The sequence below is a fragment of the Aplidium turbinatum genome, chromosome 10, assembly GCF_918807975.1.
Source record: "Aplidium turbinatum chromosome 10, kaAplTurb1.1, whole genome shotgun sequence".
In the NCBI taxonomy this organism is placed as follows: Eukaryota; Metazoa; Chordata; class Ascidiacea; order Aplousobranchia; family Polyclinidae; genus Aplidium; species Aplidium turbinatum.
In genome coordinates this window covers 4,326,247-4,346,502 of record NC_137481.1, presented here as the reverse complement: position 1 = coordinate 4,346,502, position 20,256 = coordinate 4,326,247, and the positions used below count along the sequence as shown (strand labels likewise).

The following is a 20,256-nucleotide window of genomic DNA, read 5'->3' as shown; positions in this document are numbered from 1 at the left end:
CACCAACCTTTTTTGCATGCGGGCCATTTTGGCACTAAGGAGAGCTGTGGCGGGCCGCACTAATAAAATTTTAGGTAGGTTGACTCTTATGCTAGAAAAGAACGCATTTCGTACCCAGTATCCAGCGTTACATGTTGTTCATATTTATGTTACAATACCGCAACAACAAAATTAATCGAACAACGCTACTGCCAGGCCAAGCTCCTTTTACAACACTTTTGACTTTTTTAAGAATACCTAATAAACGAAGCCACTTGTTTTGCGCACTTATAGCGAGGCGAGCGATTTCATCAGAATATTCATCGCCAAGCAAGAGTGGTGTTGTCACTTCGCTTCACAAAAGATATCTTGCAATTAACAATTTCAGTAAACAAGGAAATGTTTGACACATCGCAATACAGGCAACAATAGTGATCTGCAAACGTAGCCTATCAGCGAAAAATAGGCTCCAATAACAGGGAAAAAGAAACCAGGCACCATGAAACAAACGCTTGTGAAAATCATCGAAAAATCGTAATTCTATCGTAATTCATGAACAGTCTTCCCTCTAAAAAAAGTAATGAGTTGGTTTTTTATCCTTTTGTGAGAGTCTATAAAACCGTCTTTCTTTGATTATAGACAACTGTCACTTGCGATGCTTATCAGCGTGGCAAGAATTTGTTGATTAACAACATTTTGCAGTACTTGCTTCAGCAGTACATATGCTAAAATTGGAGCGATACAGAGAAGATTAGTACGGCCCCTGCACAAGGATGACACGCAAAATCGTGAAGCGTTCCATATTTCTTTAAAAACAAAAAACATTTTGCAGTACAAAGCTAAATATTTTCATTATACAATCAGAAAAAGTCTTCAAATTTATATATAATATTTTGCCAATTTATTATAAATTGAGTTGGCACACCGACCTATTTTTCCAACAAAAACTTGCATAAAGAGAACACTGCTCGAGAAACACAATAAAGGTGAAACGCACATTAGTGTTTACATGACATTTGCAAACAATAAGCAACCCTATGCTCACAGGCAATTTCGAAAACAGACGTTTTAATCAACCACTGGGACGGTGTGGTTGGACATCGCATTGGAATAACTTTAAGCAACCCCCACCTAGAACTATAATCTGATTGGTCGGTCGGTGAGAGAGAGAGAAACCTTTTATTTTGTCTGTTGCGAGAAAAGTATACGGTACAAAATATAGACAATGCAAATAAAATAGCACCATAACTAGAATCTACAACAGACAGGAAGCAGCGAAAGACTATATTAGTCATCGAGTCAGCTGCTTCCCGTGTTTTTAATGTGACAAATGTCAAACATCGGCATTACGTTGAAACCAAGATATGCGTTAAAATAGGATAGGCTAAGCTTAAGTTCCGTAAAAAATGAAAACAAAAAGTTGTTTACTGCTGCGACAGTCAAGTGAATTGCTGTGATTTTATTCAAATATCAAAAAATATCATGCCCTACAAAAGTAGTAAGTTATGAGAAAAAAAACAAACAAAAAACTATGCATAAACAACAACTTCTAACTGCTAGCATAAAAGACGAAACAGAAACACTAAAAGTAGGCCTAATCATAGTATATAACTTTAAACCTTAACAAAATCAGTCAGTTTATAGGCCGACTTGAATACAGTTAATAAGATGACAGCCGTTAATAAATAGTACTTAGCACTAGTTCGTGAGTAGTAGACCTAGGTCTACGTAGTATCAACTATGTTCAATCCGAAAAATTTGCGATAACACTCGTCAATGTTGTGGCAATAAAAACAGTCACAGACAAAGTTTTTTCATATAATAAATTTTACATTTTTTTGTGAAAGTTTTTACACTCGTAGCCCCTACTACTTCAGAAGGTAAATCATTCCATATTTTTGGGCCTAAGAATTTCAAACTGCCTTGGCCTTTTCTTGAGCTGACACTACGTAAGTGAAAGTTATTTTTTTGAGAAGCTCTAGTGCCATGGCAATGTACTTCAGTAATTTCCTTAAAGTAAGGTTCAAAATAGCTTGGCAATAGCATATTTTTAAATTTAAAGACAAATTTAGAAATTTCTAATTGATGCAAGTTAGTGATGGGAAGTATGTCGAGATCTTGGTACAGTAGTGTGGAATCGCATGCAAAGCGAAAATATGCTTCCCGGAAAGTATTTTTTTGCCTTCGTGCTCTTTAACTCCTCAAGAAAAGTATTTTTGGTTATACTTGTACGCTGATACCTTCCGCGGGCCGCAGCGATACAGCGTGGCGGGCCGCATGCGGCCCGCGGGCCGCCAGTTGGTGACCCCTGAATTACTAGAGGGTAGTTCACTATTACGTCATAAACTGGCATGTCCACTTTTACAAGATCAGTCAACAAAAGCGTTGCCAGATAGAAAATTTTGTCTCTAATTTGGGGAAGTCTTAAAGTCACTGGAGACAAAATTTTGAATTGGAGAAATTTCAAAGTTTTGAAAAGCTGGAACAAGCAAGAAGACTTGTTCAGGAAGCTCACATAACTGAAATAGGCCTAGTCCCTTTTTTACTTTTACATTTCATGAAGAAATTAGCCGAATAACTTTCCCATGCTCGAGTGAAGACCTTTTAATCATTCTTTTAAAGGTAACCGTTGATTTGACAAAACAACTGTCGGAGTCGATTTGCACTAAAAAAAAAAACTGTTGGTGAAGTGGAGTTGCGTTCGTGGAATTTGAGAGGTAGCTATGGTGAAATTGATTTGGTGGAATCTGGCAACACAGCAATAAATTTTTTCAAGGTTAGCCGGTGTGATGTGCAGCGCTTCCACTTTTGTGGTAATTACCATAATTGTGAAATTTTCATCATGCTTGTGGTAAAAATGTGGTAATGAAAAATTTGTGGTAACTTAGAGGTAATATGGAAATTTTGTGTGGAAACGTTGCCAAAATTTGGAAATTGTAAAGATTGAAAATTTGACATAAAATACTATCAATAAATAAGAGCATTTAAACTGTTGTCTTCCGAAATCGAACAGATATGCAAAAAACTACTTATAATAGCATGCGACTGACATGTTCGGCTGTTTTCGGTTTGATTTTGGAATGCATCCTGACTTTTGACTTTGAACGTAGGGTGACCATATTCATAGTCAAGATGTCTTTTAGATTCTAGCTGCGGTGTCAAATACAGTACTTTGCTTACTTATTTCAGACGTTTTAATAACTGTTAATAACCGGTACTGTTAATAAACTGAGCAGTTGTTTTAGACCTTATTTTACACTATATAGTGTAAATATAGACAAATAATAGCGTTGCCAGATAAGGAATTTTGCCCTAATTTGTGAAAAGTTTAAAGCTGTTGAAAACAAAAACTTGCATTTTGGAATTTTTTTTTAGTTCTGGGTAAAAGTCAAAACCCTAACCTTATTCCTAAGTCTAACCATTAGCCTACTTTAACCCTTCCTAACTTTAATCCTAACTCTGGCAACACCTGATTGTAACCATGGCAACAAGTGAGTAAAAATAGCCACTTTGTTATTGTATAAGTAAGTCGAAATATGGTTAAAATCGGGAAGAAAATCACAGCAAAAAATGTGGTAATCTGAGGACAAATGTGGTAATACAAGTGGTAATCTAGCTTTGTAAAAGTGGAAGCACTGGTGATGTGAACGAAAATGTCAGCCTGAAATGTTTTATTTATGGATTGTTTTCAATGACAAATCTTACCCTATATCTAAAAAACATACCGTATTTGCTTGTAATCTGCAAGTCAGAGTTAGGTCAGCAAAAAGAGAAGGCTACTGACTAAAGATAGAATGTAGGTAAAAATCCATGCAGAAAATATCCCGAATGGAAATTATCCATCCTGGTAGTTGGTATCCAGAAAAAAAATCCATATGGAAAATATCCTGAATGAAAAATACCCAAACAGAAAATATCCATACAGAGAACATCTATCTTGGTAGTTGGCCTACATCATTTGAAGGTAGGCCTAATCAGCAATTTGCAGTGGACTGGAGTGCAATAGTTCTGGACATTGTGTAAATGTGTTATGAAATATCAACACCAATACGAAATTAATTTTTGTTTTTAATCGTGGAAAGTTTTATTTCATGATGATAGCTTAAAATTTGGTAAAGGAAAAACATGAGTAGACGGTAGGCCTAGTCCTAAGAGGCTAAGACTGGCCTAGTGCAGCACCTCAGGGATTTCTGCTAGCAGAACAAACGCCAGGCCACATCAATAAAAGAAAGGACAAACCGATCATGATGAAAAGTTCAAAACTCGGTACCGGTAGGCTGTTTAATGTTGAGGCTGATCAATTATGAAATAAAAGTTCGAACGATATTTTGAATAGGCTAACAATGTCCATTGTCCAGTGTAATTGCATTCCAGTCCCGCTGAAAATTACAGATTAGGCCTACCTTCAAATGATGTAGGCCAACTACCACGATGGATATTCTCTGTATGGATATTTTCTGTTTGGGTATTTTCCATTCGGAATGTTTTTCCATATGGATTTTTACCGATTAGATACCGTTACCCTAAAGATATGATAGATAGATATGGTTATTGGCTGCTGTGAAAAAGATGTAGGCTAGGCCTACGATAAATAAAAACACAATGTACAGTAAAGCTGTTGAAAAGATTACAGTTAAAAAAAGAGTATGATAATAATAGCATCACAGCAGATATGCTACAGTTAATCAAAGTAGACTGCATTGTAGTGACTCTAATTTTCTGCACAAGTCCCAAATTTCATGATTACTGCAAGTGCCAAAAGCAGACTATTGCATTGGCATGCATGTCATAATTTGCATTGTTTTCTTAAAATATTATTTTGAAGGTGAGTCTCGTTAGCTCAGTGGTTAAGCGCCTGGCTCAAGATCACGCGGCTCTGATTCGACTCTCGGGATGTGCGCTTGAACAACGCATTTCAGGACTGTTCTCCATTCAGCGGCACCTAATGAATGGAATAATTCCCCCGCAACAACACTTCAACAATCGGAAACTTCACTCTGTCAATCTCGGTAACCGGCCTTGCGTCAAGAGCCTACAGTCTACAAGTATGCGAAACTAGGGGAAGGTGGGGTTAGTTGAGTCAGTGGGTTAGTTGAGTCACCATTGTTTTCTGACTAACCAAGCATGACTTCGTGAAGATTAATTGCTAGAAACAATAAGCATTATGGGTAACTGCGTCCATCTTGCTTTAGCAGCCGTGCAAGTTATGCAGTCAGCAAAATGCCATTTTTTGGACTAAAAAGTAAATATATTTCAGCTCAATGTTGATTGGGATGCTGAAGCTATGCTAGGCGTAAGCGAAGATAGCGTCAAAGTTTCATATAGTTTATAGCTATCTTAAGCACAGTACATTTGCGTAAGACCGATAAAGCTTTACGTATAGATAATATGTTCAATAATTGTCACGAGGAAGGTTTGGGGTTGGTTGAGTCAATAGCTGCAGGGCTAGTTGAGGCAGTGACTCAACTAAGCCTACCTCAAGTTGTAGGCTGCCGAAATCTTACTTCTGAATTTGAATTGCTAAACGTGCATTATTAAATCAGTTACGTGGACAAAATGAGCTATTATTTGATTAAAATTATCCATTAGGCCTACTTTTCTGTTTAGTTTTACACCCTCACACATCTCATTAATTACAGCCTTTGGACAGGGCTGTGTATGGCCCGTTTAAGGCCTACTACAACAGAGCATTGAGTTCCTGGCAAATAAATAATCCTGGAAAGGCTTGTAGTAGGCTATATATGATGTGGCTGGCATTACAAACCAAGCCTATGAAAATGCTTTTTCCCACAAAAATATTGCTGCCGGTTTTGAGACAACAGGGATATATCCTGTATACAGAGACATTTTCACTGACATAGATTTTGCTCCTTCAAAAATGACCAACCGACCTTTAGAGTTACGTGTTGAGATTCAAGATGAAAACTGTGCTTCAGAAATCAATGAACACACGGATCAGTTGTCCGCAACCTTCGAAACACCCAACATTAGTGCTGCACATCAAGCTTGTTCCAGCGTAACTTCTGTTCGGAATTCAGCTAGTTCAGAGACCACTTATGTGTCTCCAATGGAAATACTTCCAATTTTGCCAAATTTGGTTCGCGAAGCAATACAATGTGGCCAGCGGGAAAAGCATGAAAATTATTAGATTTTACGTCACTAATTTCGATAGAATGTGTGAAATTTGGGTCTAGGCGGTATGAAAACTTTTTTTAGAGAAATGGCATGAAGTAGGGCGAAATCGAGAGAAATTAGGGCCTGGTTGCGGTAAAGACCTATTTTTATTTTCTTAGAGAAACGACATAAAGTCGGGTAAAATAACCGAGGAAAATTTGGGTCTGGTTGCAGTGAAGATTCTTTTTTCAGGGAAAGACTGAGAAAACGGGCGAATTTAGGGCCATGTGGCCCGCCTGGTATTGTTAATAATTTTTGTGGCCCACAGTACAAAGTAGGTTATTCCCCACTCCTGAATACAATAAACGTTCATTGATGGTATAGATCAGAGGTACCAGATGAGGGCGGTGCCCAATAGAGACCCAAAAAGTTATGCATCTCATGAATTAAACATGAGATAGCATTTTGATAAATGGGTAGTAGCAAGCATACTTCATTACCTTTGTTTCACTTAGAGTTTCATAGGTGTATCTACAATAGGTAAAAAAATATAAGGAAAAATCTGAAACATGACTCAACTAACCCCACCTTCCCCTACCAGGAATAACCAATCAAGGCTTTGTCAGTCTGAGGATCAAAGTTCAAAACAAAACTAAAGTCTCTGGTGGTGAAGTCAGCTTTTAATAACCAGTAAACTCAGTCATGACTTAAACTAGACGGCTTTCACTTGCAATCAGACTAAAAAAACAGTCAGTTGTAATTGAGGTGACTCTATTTTTTCGGTTTATAATTCTTGAACTGTAGGTTGTCGAAATCAAATCAAACTACAGTATAGAACTCGGTTAATCCGGATTCGATTTGACCGGCGATTCCATTCGGATTAGGCGAAGATCCGGATTAAGCGATGACGGTTCTATCAAGCCTGATGTTACCTAGATAGAAGGGTATCGGTAAAAATCACCGAAATTGAACGCATTAGTGTGGTCATCTGCCAATTCCGAGACGGGCAATCACCAAATTAGCGATAGAATTCTTTTGAAATGCAGTATGCATGTAAAACGAATGTATTTGCAGACTCTGCGTCTAACGCAAGAACACACTGGCAAAAGTTATATCTTCAGACATGCGTGTTGGAATAATCTGTAGTCACTCAAAACTTTTGAAAACAGTTACGGAAGACGAGTTTCTATGGAAAACTTACAAAAAATCACGGTCAAACAAAGTCTTCTATTGGAAAAACGTCACCAACATACCGACGAAAATTCCACCGACATCTTTTCAAGTTACAGTACGAGTTTGGGCATTTGCGCACGAATTTTGCGTTAGGAGGGATTACTGTTCATGAAAGGAAGAAATCCGTAATAATTTATTACGTCACATTAACGGAACAATAGATAAGAAATTTCTCGCAATAAGCCACGTTACGTTTTAGCATAAAATGGCAAAACTGTTGGGCAAATCCGGATAAAGCGATAGAGAAAGCGCAACTTTTGTCCGGAATAGGCGAAGATCCGGATTAAATAATACGGATAATCCGAAGCTTTTTCTTAAGAAAAAGATTACAAATCATTTGTACTTCCAGTTTTATCCGGATTAGGCGAAGATCCGGATTAACCGAGTTCTACTGTAGTAAAGAATCAAAAATATCGTTACAGATGTAAATCCATTTTAAGGGCCAATAAGTATGGAAATCTTTGCAACTATTTTAAACAAATAACAGCACTTACGAAAATACAGAAATGACAGATGGAACTGCTCAATTACCTCCACCTAACTATGAAGAAGCCAGCGCCGCACCTCTACAATATCCCCCAACATGGGTTCAAAATAATGCAAACACTCCCTTTCAAGGATTTAGTTCAATGCCGTTTTCACCAGCAGTAGGTCCTCAATCAGCAGCTTTTCCGATGGTAGCACCTTACACAGATACAAATGGGGGATTTCCCCCACCACAAACCTTCCAGATGACTGGTATGCCAAATCAACAGAACCCATACTTTCAAACATTTTCACACGGTTCTGTTTCCAGTCCTGTCGGATTTAATCACTCCTCGGTAATACCAATGACCTTTCAGCAAGCACCAATACCTGGAACAATGCAACAAGCTATTCCTCAAGGCATTCAAAATGGTGAATTTGTAAATGTTTTAGGTCCCACTAGCGTTTATACTAAAGTTGTAAATGGAGCAATTACTACAAATGCTCAACATTCAGATAGAACGCCTGTTAATCTTGTTTGCCAATTTTGTAAAGAATCAGTAATTACTGAAACAGAAGGAAACATAAAAAAAGATTCAGCAAGTCTTTGTGGTGAGATTTGCTGCCTTGTTTGCATGCTTTTGTCGCCAATATTCTGGCCTTGTGTATGTTGCGTTTTGTATTCTCTTTTCCAGGACGGTGTCAAGCATAGTTGTCCACGATGTCAGGCTTGTATTGGCGTTCATTTTAACCAGAGTCGAACTGGTTTTGCAACCACGCGTGATCAAGCACTAATGACCATAGCACGACCTGTTCGCTTTGCTGGCGATGGTGGGAGAACGCGCGCTCATGGTCATGTCGCAGCTCGAAGGCGCCTACATCGCAGAGGACGTCGACGTTAAAGCAATTTTTGATGACACCAAAAATCTTAGATCGTTAATTGAAGACTTGAGTTGAAGAACCACTTTTGAGATAAACCAAGTAAAAATTCTTTCAATGTTGTTTAATCGTTTTTTTGTCTTTTGTTTTTTTATCTAAAAAACGCACCAGCGTGTGCTATAGAGAAATGAAGCCGTTTTTTAAATTAACTTTTGCGCGGGGACAAGCATTAACCATTATGCAACATATTTTTGGTGATAGCTCAATTTCTACAACTTAAGTTTCCAATTGTTCCTAGGCTACCTTTCTTTGCATGTGATGACTTTACAATGGCCTTTCCACTTTTGTAATTTAGTGCTGTAGCATCAAAAATAAGGTATGCACAGCTACATTCAGAAAACAGAAATGTATTATTTTGATCACTTATTTTAAAGTAAGCTATGCATGCCGTGCTCATGCTGAATAAAAGGGATTTTTGTTTATCATAAATTACGCAACTTTTGACGATGTTGGTGGTCCTCGGCCTAAGGTATCATAAGTTGCAACTGCAAACCTCGAGTTAGACTTCGCGTATCACTCTGATATCAATCATATCACTGTTCACCAATAGTCGATGTTCTTGTCCAAACCGTTTCAAATATATGCTCTTGTTATGAAAGTACATACGCTACTGTAAAATTCGCCGCAAAACCAATAAAAAAAGAACTTGAAGCACAAGAGGACAAGGCGTTTGTAATTAATATTTTTTAGCTTACGTTGTATGCTGGATTGAGCCCTACTAAAGCTGAACAAGAAAGCAAAATATCCAACTTGTGAGAAATTGATGACGAAATGTTGCTTAGTGTTCTATGCAGTACAATCAAAGTTATAGCCTTAGTACAGGGATATCTAGAAGTACCATGTACAGGATGTCCATTGTCCAATAAACCTACCAAGAAAATTGAGTGTATGATTTAAATGTTGCCAGATGTGTGAATTTTCGACAAAAGTGTTATTTTCAGTGGCAATTTTTCAACTTCAAATTAATCCAAAAGGATTTTTTATCAAGTCGTCAAAGCACCGTAATGTTTGTAAATTTTAACGTTCATACAAAACCTCAAACTAGAAAGAAACTAGGATTTACCACATGATACTGTTGGTAAATCTTAGATGTTCTTTGCATTTTTTAGTGTCTAATGCTAAGTCAAATACTGTATTTCTTAAACTTCTAGTTTCTTTTCAGATAACGTTGTGCAAAAATAACCAAAAATATGATTGCAATATGATTTGGCTACAAATTGCTTCAGACTAACTTTGTATAACTTAAAATTTTGGCTAGTCTTGAAAGCATGAAGTTTGAGCAACTACTAATTTAAAATAGGTTGTACTGTAAGGGTTTGCTTGAAATTTAAGAATATTGGGCAGGTAACGTAGCGTTTTTCTGAATGCCTAACTTACCGTAGTACAGTAAAGTGTGAACTCTGGAATTTGGGTAAATGGTTTTGCTGTGTTGTAATTATGCTGGGTTATTCCAACGGCATACCACAAAAATGCATTTCATTTCAACATGTAATAAAAATTTATGAAAAAAAAAATTGTTTAAAAAGAATACCAAGTTCGTCAAAAATTGTGCTCAACAGTCTAGTGATAAAATTTCTATTCCAACTTTGCGTCCTACAAGCAGAAGGAAGTCAAAATATGCCGAAAGAGTAAAGAATTATAAAAGCAATAAACACAAGACTTGATACTACGCTAATAACCATTCTTGTTTTCATCATTCTTTGATGGTCTCTGGCCTTCCTGTTCATTTGTTGAGTCATGTCCATTGGTCCTTGCTGAATTCCCATTTGTCCCGGAGGAACCGCAAACCCTTGAGTTTGAATTGGATAAGCACCAGGCTGGGGATAATACACTGGAGGCGGAGCGCTGAATGCTGGAGGTGGATTCTGGGGATAATTAGGCTGGATGAACTGCTGTTGGTATTGTGACGCAACCTCGTACGTTGGAACAGGAGGCTGATCTTGAGGAGTTACAGTTGCTCCCATTGAAGGAAGAGTTCCGACATTTGGAGAATTATAATTGTAACTTTCCATATTTTGGCGTCAACTAAGTTATCGTAAATTATAAGTTACTATTCCCTCAAATTTGCCATCCTATAGTGAAAGAAAGTTAAGATTGCCAGGTAAAAAAATTCATTTGAACACAACTATTTCAACCTACGGTACAGTAAGTAATATTCTATTGTTACCCTTTCTTATGACTTTAGATTGAGAATGCTCAGTGGTGACAAACAGGCCAACGAACTTCGGCAAACAAAACCAACGCTAATGTGAAATAGTTTGTAAATAGATAGTATAAAGCTGCGAGCGCTTACAAACAGGGGCGCCGGAACGATTTTTGACTGGGGGGGCAAGATTAAGAAAAAAGAGCACTTTTTTTACTAAAAGGCAAATCTTTTGTCAAGTTTTAAGATATAGCGATAATGCTAATCTATCATCTCACTATGTATTGAGTAATGATAGCCTACAAGTGTCCAGTATACAAAGAAGGGCATCATGCTATGTTATAATGATGTAACCTACTGTCAAGCCTTAAAGCAGCCGGCGGCCATGGCTGCTAAGTAGTGCTTGAATGACCGCCGGTGCTACCTCCTCAATCGGCCAAGTTTGGCCGCCGGTCTCTTCTAACCAATTATTTAATTTTGCAATAGAATGGTCGTGGATTAACTGTCGAAAATATGTAGTATCGAAGAGAGACGCAAAATTAGGTCAGCGAGTCATAATCGCCACTGTTGCATTGTGCGGGATATTTGTTATTGATGGAATATATCCAGCTGCAATCACCAGCGCTGTAAGTCTTGTTTGTAATTCTCGACGTTTATCTTAACAAAGTCTTAATCCGAAGTGCTAATTTACATCGGCTGGCAATATTGTCGTCTTTATGTCGATTCGATGTTGTCGGACATTGAATCGTTGTTAAAAAGGAGAACTAGGTTAGTTGACGTCCAAGGGGAAAACATTTTTTGATCATATTTTGCAAAAATTATGCTTCTTTTAGTAATGTCCTTCACATCATTGAAATACTTATTTTATTACCTTGCCGTCATCGTCAACACAATTATGTCGAGCGTTGTTTTTCGTTGCTAAAAAGAATTCTACGGGAGTGGCGAACTTCTTTAAAATCAGCCACATTGGAGACACTCGTGCGAGTGTCGTTAGATGGTCCCGCAGTACTGGATTACAATCCCGATAAAGCAGTTATTGCGTGGTGCAACGATTCTATTGTAGGACATCGCCCAGGCCCAGACTTCAACAACGCTAAGTGATCATTTTAACATTGTTGCAAGTTTAATTCTATTTACTTGTGCTATCGTTATTTTTATTTTGTATTTTGGCCTCCAAGCACACAGATTTGGCCGCCGAGAAGGAGCTTCCAAAAGAAAAACGAGTTTTAAGGCCTGTACTGTGTTGCAAAATTTTCTGCCGTAAATATTATTTTGAGGCAAAAATGAAAGATTATTATTAGGCTAAAAGCGAATAGCAGAACTTGTGATATTGCAAAATGTGCAGTTGCTTACATGACTTTAAAAGGGCACCATTGCCCCCCCTGCCCCTCCATCTGCAGAAAATTTAAGGGCAGGGGGGGCATCCGCCCCCCCTGCTTCCGGCGCCCCTGCTTACAAATAAAAGTTCAAGAATGGTGGCTTGTTTATCACTAGATATAGGCTGAGGCTACTCCACGTATGAAAGATTTTTAGAAATTTGCACATTACTTAAAAACTAAACTTGTGATAAGTTACTTTATCAAAAGGCATTTCAAGTACCTTCCACTTAACTTGGTATTCTATCTGTACTAAAACTTTTTTGTACGAATTGATGACAGCTGCTGATAGTAGGCTATCATTTTTAACCTCATTTGCAATGTTGCCAGTTTTATTCAAATTTTTACTTAAAGTAATTAAACCACTATACTACGCAGCTCAATTCCTCGTATGATAAAACTTCCAAAGTTAGACTGTTTATCATTAAAATAGATACGGTAAACTCACATATCATCGGGTACGTTCAAATTACATGACTAGGCTAATTTCTAATAATGTAATCTCGAAATCAAAACCACCTTAAATATTGCACTGTCAACTCTTTAGAACAGCGGTTCTTAACTTTTTGCCTTGTCGGCACCACCTTGAAATTACCAACCAGTTCTCGCACCCCCTCCTAGGATCGGCTGAAAAGTAATAGCCACCTACAGTTTGAAATTGTTGTTGAAACCTGGTAAAACAACTTTGCTTCTTACGGTACGTCATATTATAACAAACCTTGGTAATTAAGCATCCCCGCACCGCCTAGGCACAGGTCTCGCACCCTTTAGTGGTGCGTGAAGCCCTGGTTAAGAACTCCTGCTTTAGAAGAATTAATCCAATTCTGCCAAAAAAACACAAAACTAGCAGCCAGTGATGCCAGGTTATTTTTTTAAAACAAAAAAATGAATCTAAAAAAAAACAACAGGAAAATCAACACAAAAACAAGCCCAATAATTTGCAATCAATATCAAAGACGCAGTTTGATAATTTAAAATTTTAAATACAACTTTTGAAGTCTATACAACACGTTTATTTTTAGAATGACACTTATTTAATCCATTTTATGCAATAATTATCTTAAAAAGAAAAAATGCAATGTTAACTATACAATAAAAAAACTCCTAAATTCAGTGTCACAAACAAATTTAAAAAAGTTAGACGGGGAAAAAAACAAGCAACTCGCAAACTCAAAAGAAAATGCAAACTTGAAAAAAAGCCCAAACTTGCGGGAAAACCGCAAAGTTGACAACACTGTTATCGGCTCTGATTAATCGAAAAGACTAGAACATCACACGCCCAGGGCGAAAGAGAAAGTTGAATTGAGTCCTGTCTTGGTCATGAGTTACCAAGGGGGGTGGAGGGGACTTATATACCAGTCCCAGGTATAACCTGTTCCCTCCCCACCCCCCATGGTAACTTATGACAAAGACAGGACTCAATTCAGTTTTCTCTTTCGCCCTGGCCGTGTGATGTTCTAGGCGTTACCCTGATTAATTACTAGCTGGTTTAGATTAGGTAAATTTGTGACAGAAAACTTGAATTTAAAATTGTGATGCAATAGTTTGAAGTTTTGTTTGCTGTCACCCCCTAATGAAGAAACAGCTGTACATTCCTTTTTTCTTTTAGGTCATCATATATAGCAGGGGTTCTCAACCTTTTCTACATCGTGGACCCCCTTTAAAAAATTTGAAAAATCAATGGCCCCACCATTTTTTTCAATCTTTTGAAAAAATTAAGAAATAAATTTAATTAAAAACTGGTTTAACTTTATGCAGTAACCGGGAATTAGAATGATAAAATGATATAAATACAACACAGGATAAACATGATAGCACATTAATTAGTTATTAAATCAAATATAGTTATTACTATCTGAAGCCTTTACAAATTGTTTCACCTAACGGATCATCAGAAGGTCTTATTCAAATAGAATCTTTTGAAATAGATTCTATTTGAATAAGACGTCTTTTGAAATAGATTCTATTTGAATAAGACCTTCTGATGATCCGTTAGGTGAAACAATTTGTAAAGGCTTCAGATAGTAATAACTATATTTGATTTAATTCGCTCTGCTTTGCCTTTTTGCTTAGCATTGAGCACTTTTGTAGTATTAATAGTTTTCATCGTTTTTAATTAGTTATTACATATGCACTATGCAGTTAATGGGATGGTTGAGCTTGTATTTCAAATTTTTCCATGGCCCCTTGATAAAGGCTCATGGCCCACTAGGGGGCCACGGCCCCCAGGTTGGGAACCCCTGATACATAGGCTGTTAACCCTGATACATAGGCTATTAACAAAAAATAAACTGAACTGAACTATTAGCAAGGGTGCACAAATCCAAGATTTTTAAGATCCCTATACTGCATAGCGGCTGCCTCTTGATTTTTGAGATCCGGATCTGATAATTTCTGAATATCTTTAGATCAGAATTAATTTTTCGTTTTTTTGTGAACAAATTTAATTTCATAATTTCGGTAACATATCATAGCTTTTGCTTAGGCTACTCTTTTTTTTGGGAGGAGGGAGGGGTTGAGACCGCGCAGGTCACAAACGAAAGTAAGAAGATGCTCCTGGCAATATTTCAAAACTCGGAAAATGTTAGCTTATTTGAAAGTTATCATCCGTTTTTGTGTTTAAAATTTTGGACCCAGATCCGGCTTCTATCAAAAAATACAACCCGAACCAGTTGAAAAATAGCAAAATCTGGATCCTGCATTTCTCTGGGTATTAGGTCTTTCTGACCGACTTGAAGGTAACATCCTTGTCTTGGATCGACAGTTTTGAATTCGATAACCCCGTTGTACGTCAACTGCTAAGACCATGGCGACTGCTAAATCCAAACTTTGCATGACTACAAGCATTTCAGAAAAACAAGCTATCATACGCCGCATGGTGATGCTCAAGATGTGCTGGACATCGCGTCAAGCAAACAAGATGTTCTGGCAACGTCTCAGTGAAGCAGAGATGCCAGCGATAAATTTCCAATAAACTTGGATCGTGTGTTAAAAAAAAAACAAAAAAACAGATGAGGTAAAGTAAATCCAGGTCCAGAAAAGATGTGGTAAAGCGAGTAAAAGTAGGCTACCTGCATGGACTTTTAACACCACTTTATATCATCACACAGAAGTCTCAGAAAGCTGGAAACAGTATCACGTATATATAATTAGGCTATACAAATGCACATGCTAATGTTGGTAGTTATTATGGCACATAGTGTTGGGCGTGATAACTCATTTTTCAGTTAATCGATAACGATAATCGATAAACGAAAAATGCCTAAAGCGATAACGATAAACGATAAATCAAAAAAAAGTTAAGCGATAATGATAAACGATAAAATTATCGCCGATAATGCCAGATAAAGATACTTTTTTTTTTCTTGATTGGCGCTGCCCCATCTCATACAGCACGAATTGTTTTCATCAACATGACGAAAAATCGAACATAATAAGGCCTATACTGTAAAGAGACAAAACTTTTTGTAAGTTATGCATGAATAGAATCGCAACAGCGGCAGTGGGTAGCCTATAGAACCTTCAACCTCTTGATCCAAAATCAAACCACTGAGGTAACCGCCGTGCTTTTAACTATACCTTCAGATACCAGTTGGATGCTTTCATCAATTGAGTTACACTGCCGCTTACGTGCAGTAAGCAAAATAATTAAATCAAATGAAAATACCATAAAAAATTCCAAACATTGTATTTTGCTTTCTGCTTAAAGGGCTGTTTACAGCAAACTCGCCTGTGCGCTTACATTTTAATTGTAAAATTCACTCGCGATAGCCGATTGCAGCAAAACTAGGGATTGTAGATCATAGGGATGCGAAACTTCATCCGCTTTTGGCTTATCCGCAACACTAGAAGGGTAGGGACGGTACATTACGGGACGCGCAACTCCGTTGTTCCTTCAACATTAGAAGGGTCAATTGCCAATTTGACATTTTTTTACGCTTTACTGCAGGCTTGCTTTCAACTAAAAACCTTAAATAACTTTAAAACCAACTTAGGTCTTCTTATATAACCCTTAAAAAGTAAAATATTTTGTAAATTAGAAAAAAACGTAACCCTTCTAGTGTTGAGGATAAGCCAAAAGCGGATGAAGTTTCGCATCCCTATGATCTACAATCCCTATAGAAGGGTTACGTTTTTTGTAATTTACAAAATATTTTACTTTTTATGGGTTATATAAGAAGAGTGAAGTTGGTTTTAAAGTAATTTAAGGTTTTTAGTTGAAAGCAAGCCAGCAGTAAAGCGTAAAAAAATGTTAAATTGGCAATTGACCCTTCTAATGTTGAAGGAACAACGGAGTTGCGCGTCCCGTAATGTACCGTCCCTAAGCAAAACAACAAGAAAACTGTTGCATGCATTTCATTGTGCATTGCAATTTGCAACTCTAAAAATTATTGTGCTGTCAGGGCCGTCGCTGCCGTGGGGGGGCGTGCCCCCCCCCCTGACAACGACCTGTGCACACACACTTCAGGCACTGTAGAAAAACTGCTTTCAATTTTAGTTTCATCAACTAGGTGGCTAGTAAAATTATTACTTTTCACGTTCTTTCCACTTGTGTGTTGATCCGAAATAAAATTTATTGGCGATAATTAATAATCAAATATTGCCTTTGGCGATAACGATAAACAATAACTGAAAAAATAATTGAGCGATAACGATAGGCGATAACAATTTATTGCCGATAATGCCCATCATTGATGGCACATAACTATATACAAAAACAAATGGGGTTCCTATTCCAACAAGGCCATTGTTGGTCTACCAAGGTGCACAGCTGACATGTTCTTATGATTTTCAGCATTGCTTGGACCTATTTCTCCTAATTTTCTGTGCATGATGTAATTTTAGCTGATGAAGAGACTCGAAATATTTCTATATTCTGTAGAAACCATAAAATACAACTTGTGAAGACGAACATGCACAATGGAATTCCAGGTTGACACTATTTATGAGTACCGTAGCTTATGACTCTTTTAAGAACATATTGCAAAAAACGAACATATGCTTTGTTTCAAGATTAACAAGTGCATCGTAAATCCGTTTTTGCACCATCAACCTTGTCAGTCTTACATTGAGACTGAAAATACAAAACCAGTTCTTCCCACTGCTCGAATGTGCTGCTGATGACCTGTTCTCGAGAAAGCCATCATGTTTGTGCTAGTTTTGAAATTTTATGTAGAGCTGTATAAGCAAGTTTTTGAATCAAAGAAAAGTTACAAACCGAAAAACCTAGATTTACCTAAATTTAAAAAAAATTACTTAAAATCCAGATGTGGTAAAAAAAAGCAGATCTAGGTGGAAAAACCTAACGCTGGCATCCTTGCAGTGAAGTCACATCCAGTAGCGTTGCCAGAGCGCATTTTTGTCCTAGTGCATGACATCATTTTAAGGCAGTGGTTCCCAACCTTTTTGACCTTGCGGCACACTATCAAAGAGATAAATAGTTTGCGGCACCCTGGCAAAACTGGGTCAATTTTATGAGATTTCTGTATTTCAAATAACTATGAAATAACACAGAATGAGTTGTACAGTCGATAAAGCCATCCGCATTTCTTCCTCGACTATAAGCAGTCATTCTCGTTTTTTAGTTTTTATGTTCGTTAATACGGCAAATCTACTCTCACATAGGTAGGCTATGACGTGGAAAACTGCAGCAAAAGAACAATAGCTTTCTTTCCAACGCAAGGATATTCATTTTGAATTTTTATCCAGAACTCGTCGAGATCGAGGCATCTGCTTGTGCATAAGCTTAAAATTTCCATCGTTACAAATGTCAATTAATTCTTCTTCTTAACTCTTAAGATTCAAAACAATATGAGAGTCCAGTAAAAATGGATTTCTCACCCATGCGTAATTTTCCGTGGACAAGCTGAGAAAATACTTCTCGATTTTTTCTTCCAATAATTTTAGTTGCCGAGTTACTTATTAGTGAGACAACTTCTTTGTTCTTCATTTCAGAGAAATGTGAAAGCATGTCAAAGTTTCCGTTCTCCTTTATTAAGAACCACATTTGCAGTTTTTCTCTCAGTGGTTTCAATTTATCGGTTGAAGTTATCTACTAAATAGCCTATACACTAATTTGGAGACCCAATTGTAATCGCAAAGCAATTCACAAAATATATTCATAAGTATAAAGAACAAATTAATTATAACTTAACCTTTTCTCGATTAGCTATGTATCGTGCTTGTATCCCCCATGCAAAACTTTCCTATTTTATAATGGTTCGTAAACAATCGTACAATTTTATAATCGTGCTGGGTCACACAATCCGATATTCTATCATTGCAATTTGACTTTGTGCGCCGTGAAACCTGGCAATGATGATGCGTTTCAAACGTTTTTATGGAAAGAACAGCAACGAGTCCAAATCTCTTTCACGCTGTTTTTCCTGGGTTAGAAAACAAAGGCTTACCGCGGATTAGAGTTAAACAAAATAAATAAATTCCACACTTAACGGGTTAAACTTAAAGTTAAAATAAAAGAATGGGCCGCAGTATTGCAATATCTCGCGGCACCCTTGAGCATTGCAATTGGCACCCCAGGGTGCCGCGGCACCCCGGTTGGGAACCACTGTTTTAAGGGGCTCGAGAAATAAAAAAACGCATATTTAAAACAAAATCAAAATTGAGCAAAGTTAACTGGAAAAGGCGATCTGGTACTAAGACACTTCCTGAAATGGGAACTAGCAGTATGATTTTAAGATTTATACCAGCGGTCCCCAACCATTTTTCTCTCGCGGACCGGTTTTAAAATGAAAATAGCCTCGCAAACCGGCGATGGAAAAAACGAAGTTTGATATCTAAGCTATAAAACCGCTCTAATTTTTTTTTATACTAGTTTAAACACCCTTTAAGCAAGATTCGTAAAATGAAATAGACTTCAAAATTAATGCACAAATTCAAAATTAATGCACAGATATGAAAACAATTCATTACCATGTACTTTTTCTAATTATTTTAAAAAAACAAAAAATGTTCATTTTCGCAATACCAGAAATGCAATTGACAAGGATAATTTTTATGTTCCTCAATACTCATCTTCAAAACTTCAACGTAGTTTCAAGTATACAGGAGTGGAAGTTTGGAATTCAATTCCATTGGAAATAAGAAAAAAACTCACCTAACTCATTTAAAAATCTTTATAAAAATTTACTATTATTACTAATGTCAATGATGATGGCTTCAGGCCTATGTAAAACTTTTATTAGATGATGCATTTTGTGTTCATTCAAGCAACTATACCGTAAATTTATGTTTTAGATTCTTTTGCCTCGCTTCTTTGATGTTTAATTTGTAACTTTTTCTTTTGTTGAGGGTGGCTGCTCGACTAGAAGACCTTCCAGGTCACTTCGCAGCCACCCGTTGCAGTATCCACACATTCTACGTTACCGTTTGTTTTATCTGACTTTGCTGAATATGTGTGTTTATACTCGCAACAAAATAAAATGTCAATCAATCAATCAATCAATCAATCAATAGACAATGTAATAGTTGAGGTTGGAAAAAGTAACTGGTTTAGCAAGAAATCTAGAAGGATTGCTTCCAAAAAAATTCACTAAGTTAACGTTGGTTGAATCGCTTTTGCCTTTTGTACTATTTTAGGCCTAATGATGTTTTTTTCATCAAGGCAGACGCTTTGTGTTTAACCAATATTATCCAATCAAAAAAGGATTTCTAAAAAAGTTTGTGTGACATGTTTTGATTTAAAAAGTTACGTTTAAATTTTTTTGACGACTACAGACAAATTTCAAATAATTCGTCAGTTGAAGGTTTGTATAGGATTGTTTGGGCTAGCAAAATTTCTAAAATCCATCTTAGTTAATAGTTGCCACCACTTTTCGTATATGTCTATATTTTATAGAAGGCAGATTTCAACTCATACCTGAAATATGTCAAATAAATTGTTAGGTATAGTTAGTTTGCAAGTTGTTTACTTTTAAATATTTTATTAGTATTTGGGTTTTCGGGGGGTCCTTAGGGCTTCACCGATGCTGTTTTTTAAGTAGCCTA

At 37.0% G+C, this 20,256-nt stretch overlaps 1 protein-coding gene and 1 non-coding gene across 2 annotated transcripts; both read left to right on the top strand.

The window, feature by feature from the left end:
• Window positions 1-680: 680 nt before the first annotated feature.
• Window positions 681-787, top strand: LOC145779165 (U6 spliceosomal RNA). The gene has a single exon (XR_014290517.1). It is a non-coding gene; the product is annotated as a U6 spliceosomal RNA (small nuclear RNA).
• A 6,965-nt stretch (window positions 788-7,752) lies between these two features.
• LOC145778778 (uncharacterized) lies at window positions 7,753-10,266 on the top strand. The gene is made up of 2 exons (XM_082590355.1): window positions 7,753-8,223; window positions 8,487-10,266. Exons 1-2 carry the CDS (start codon window positions 7,833-7,835, stop codon window positions 8,501-8,503), a joined length of 408 nt encoding a protein of 135 aa, XP_082446481.1. The 5' UTR covers window positions 7,753-7,832; the 3' UTR covers window positions 8,504-10,266.
• Window positions 10,267-20,256: the final 9,990 nt, after the last annotated feature.

Bases quoted from the DNA above. Each gene is read 5' to 3' on its own strand.
- LOC145778778 (XM_082590355.1), top strand. From the start codon at position 7,833: ATGACAGATGGAACTGCTCAATTACCTCCACCTAACTATGAAGAAGCC.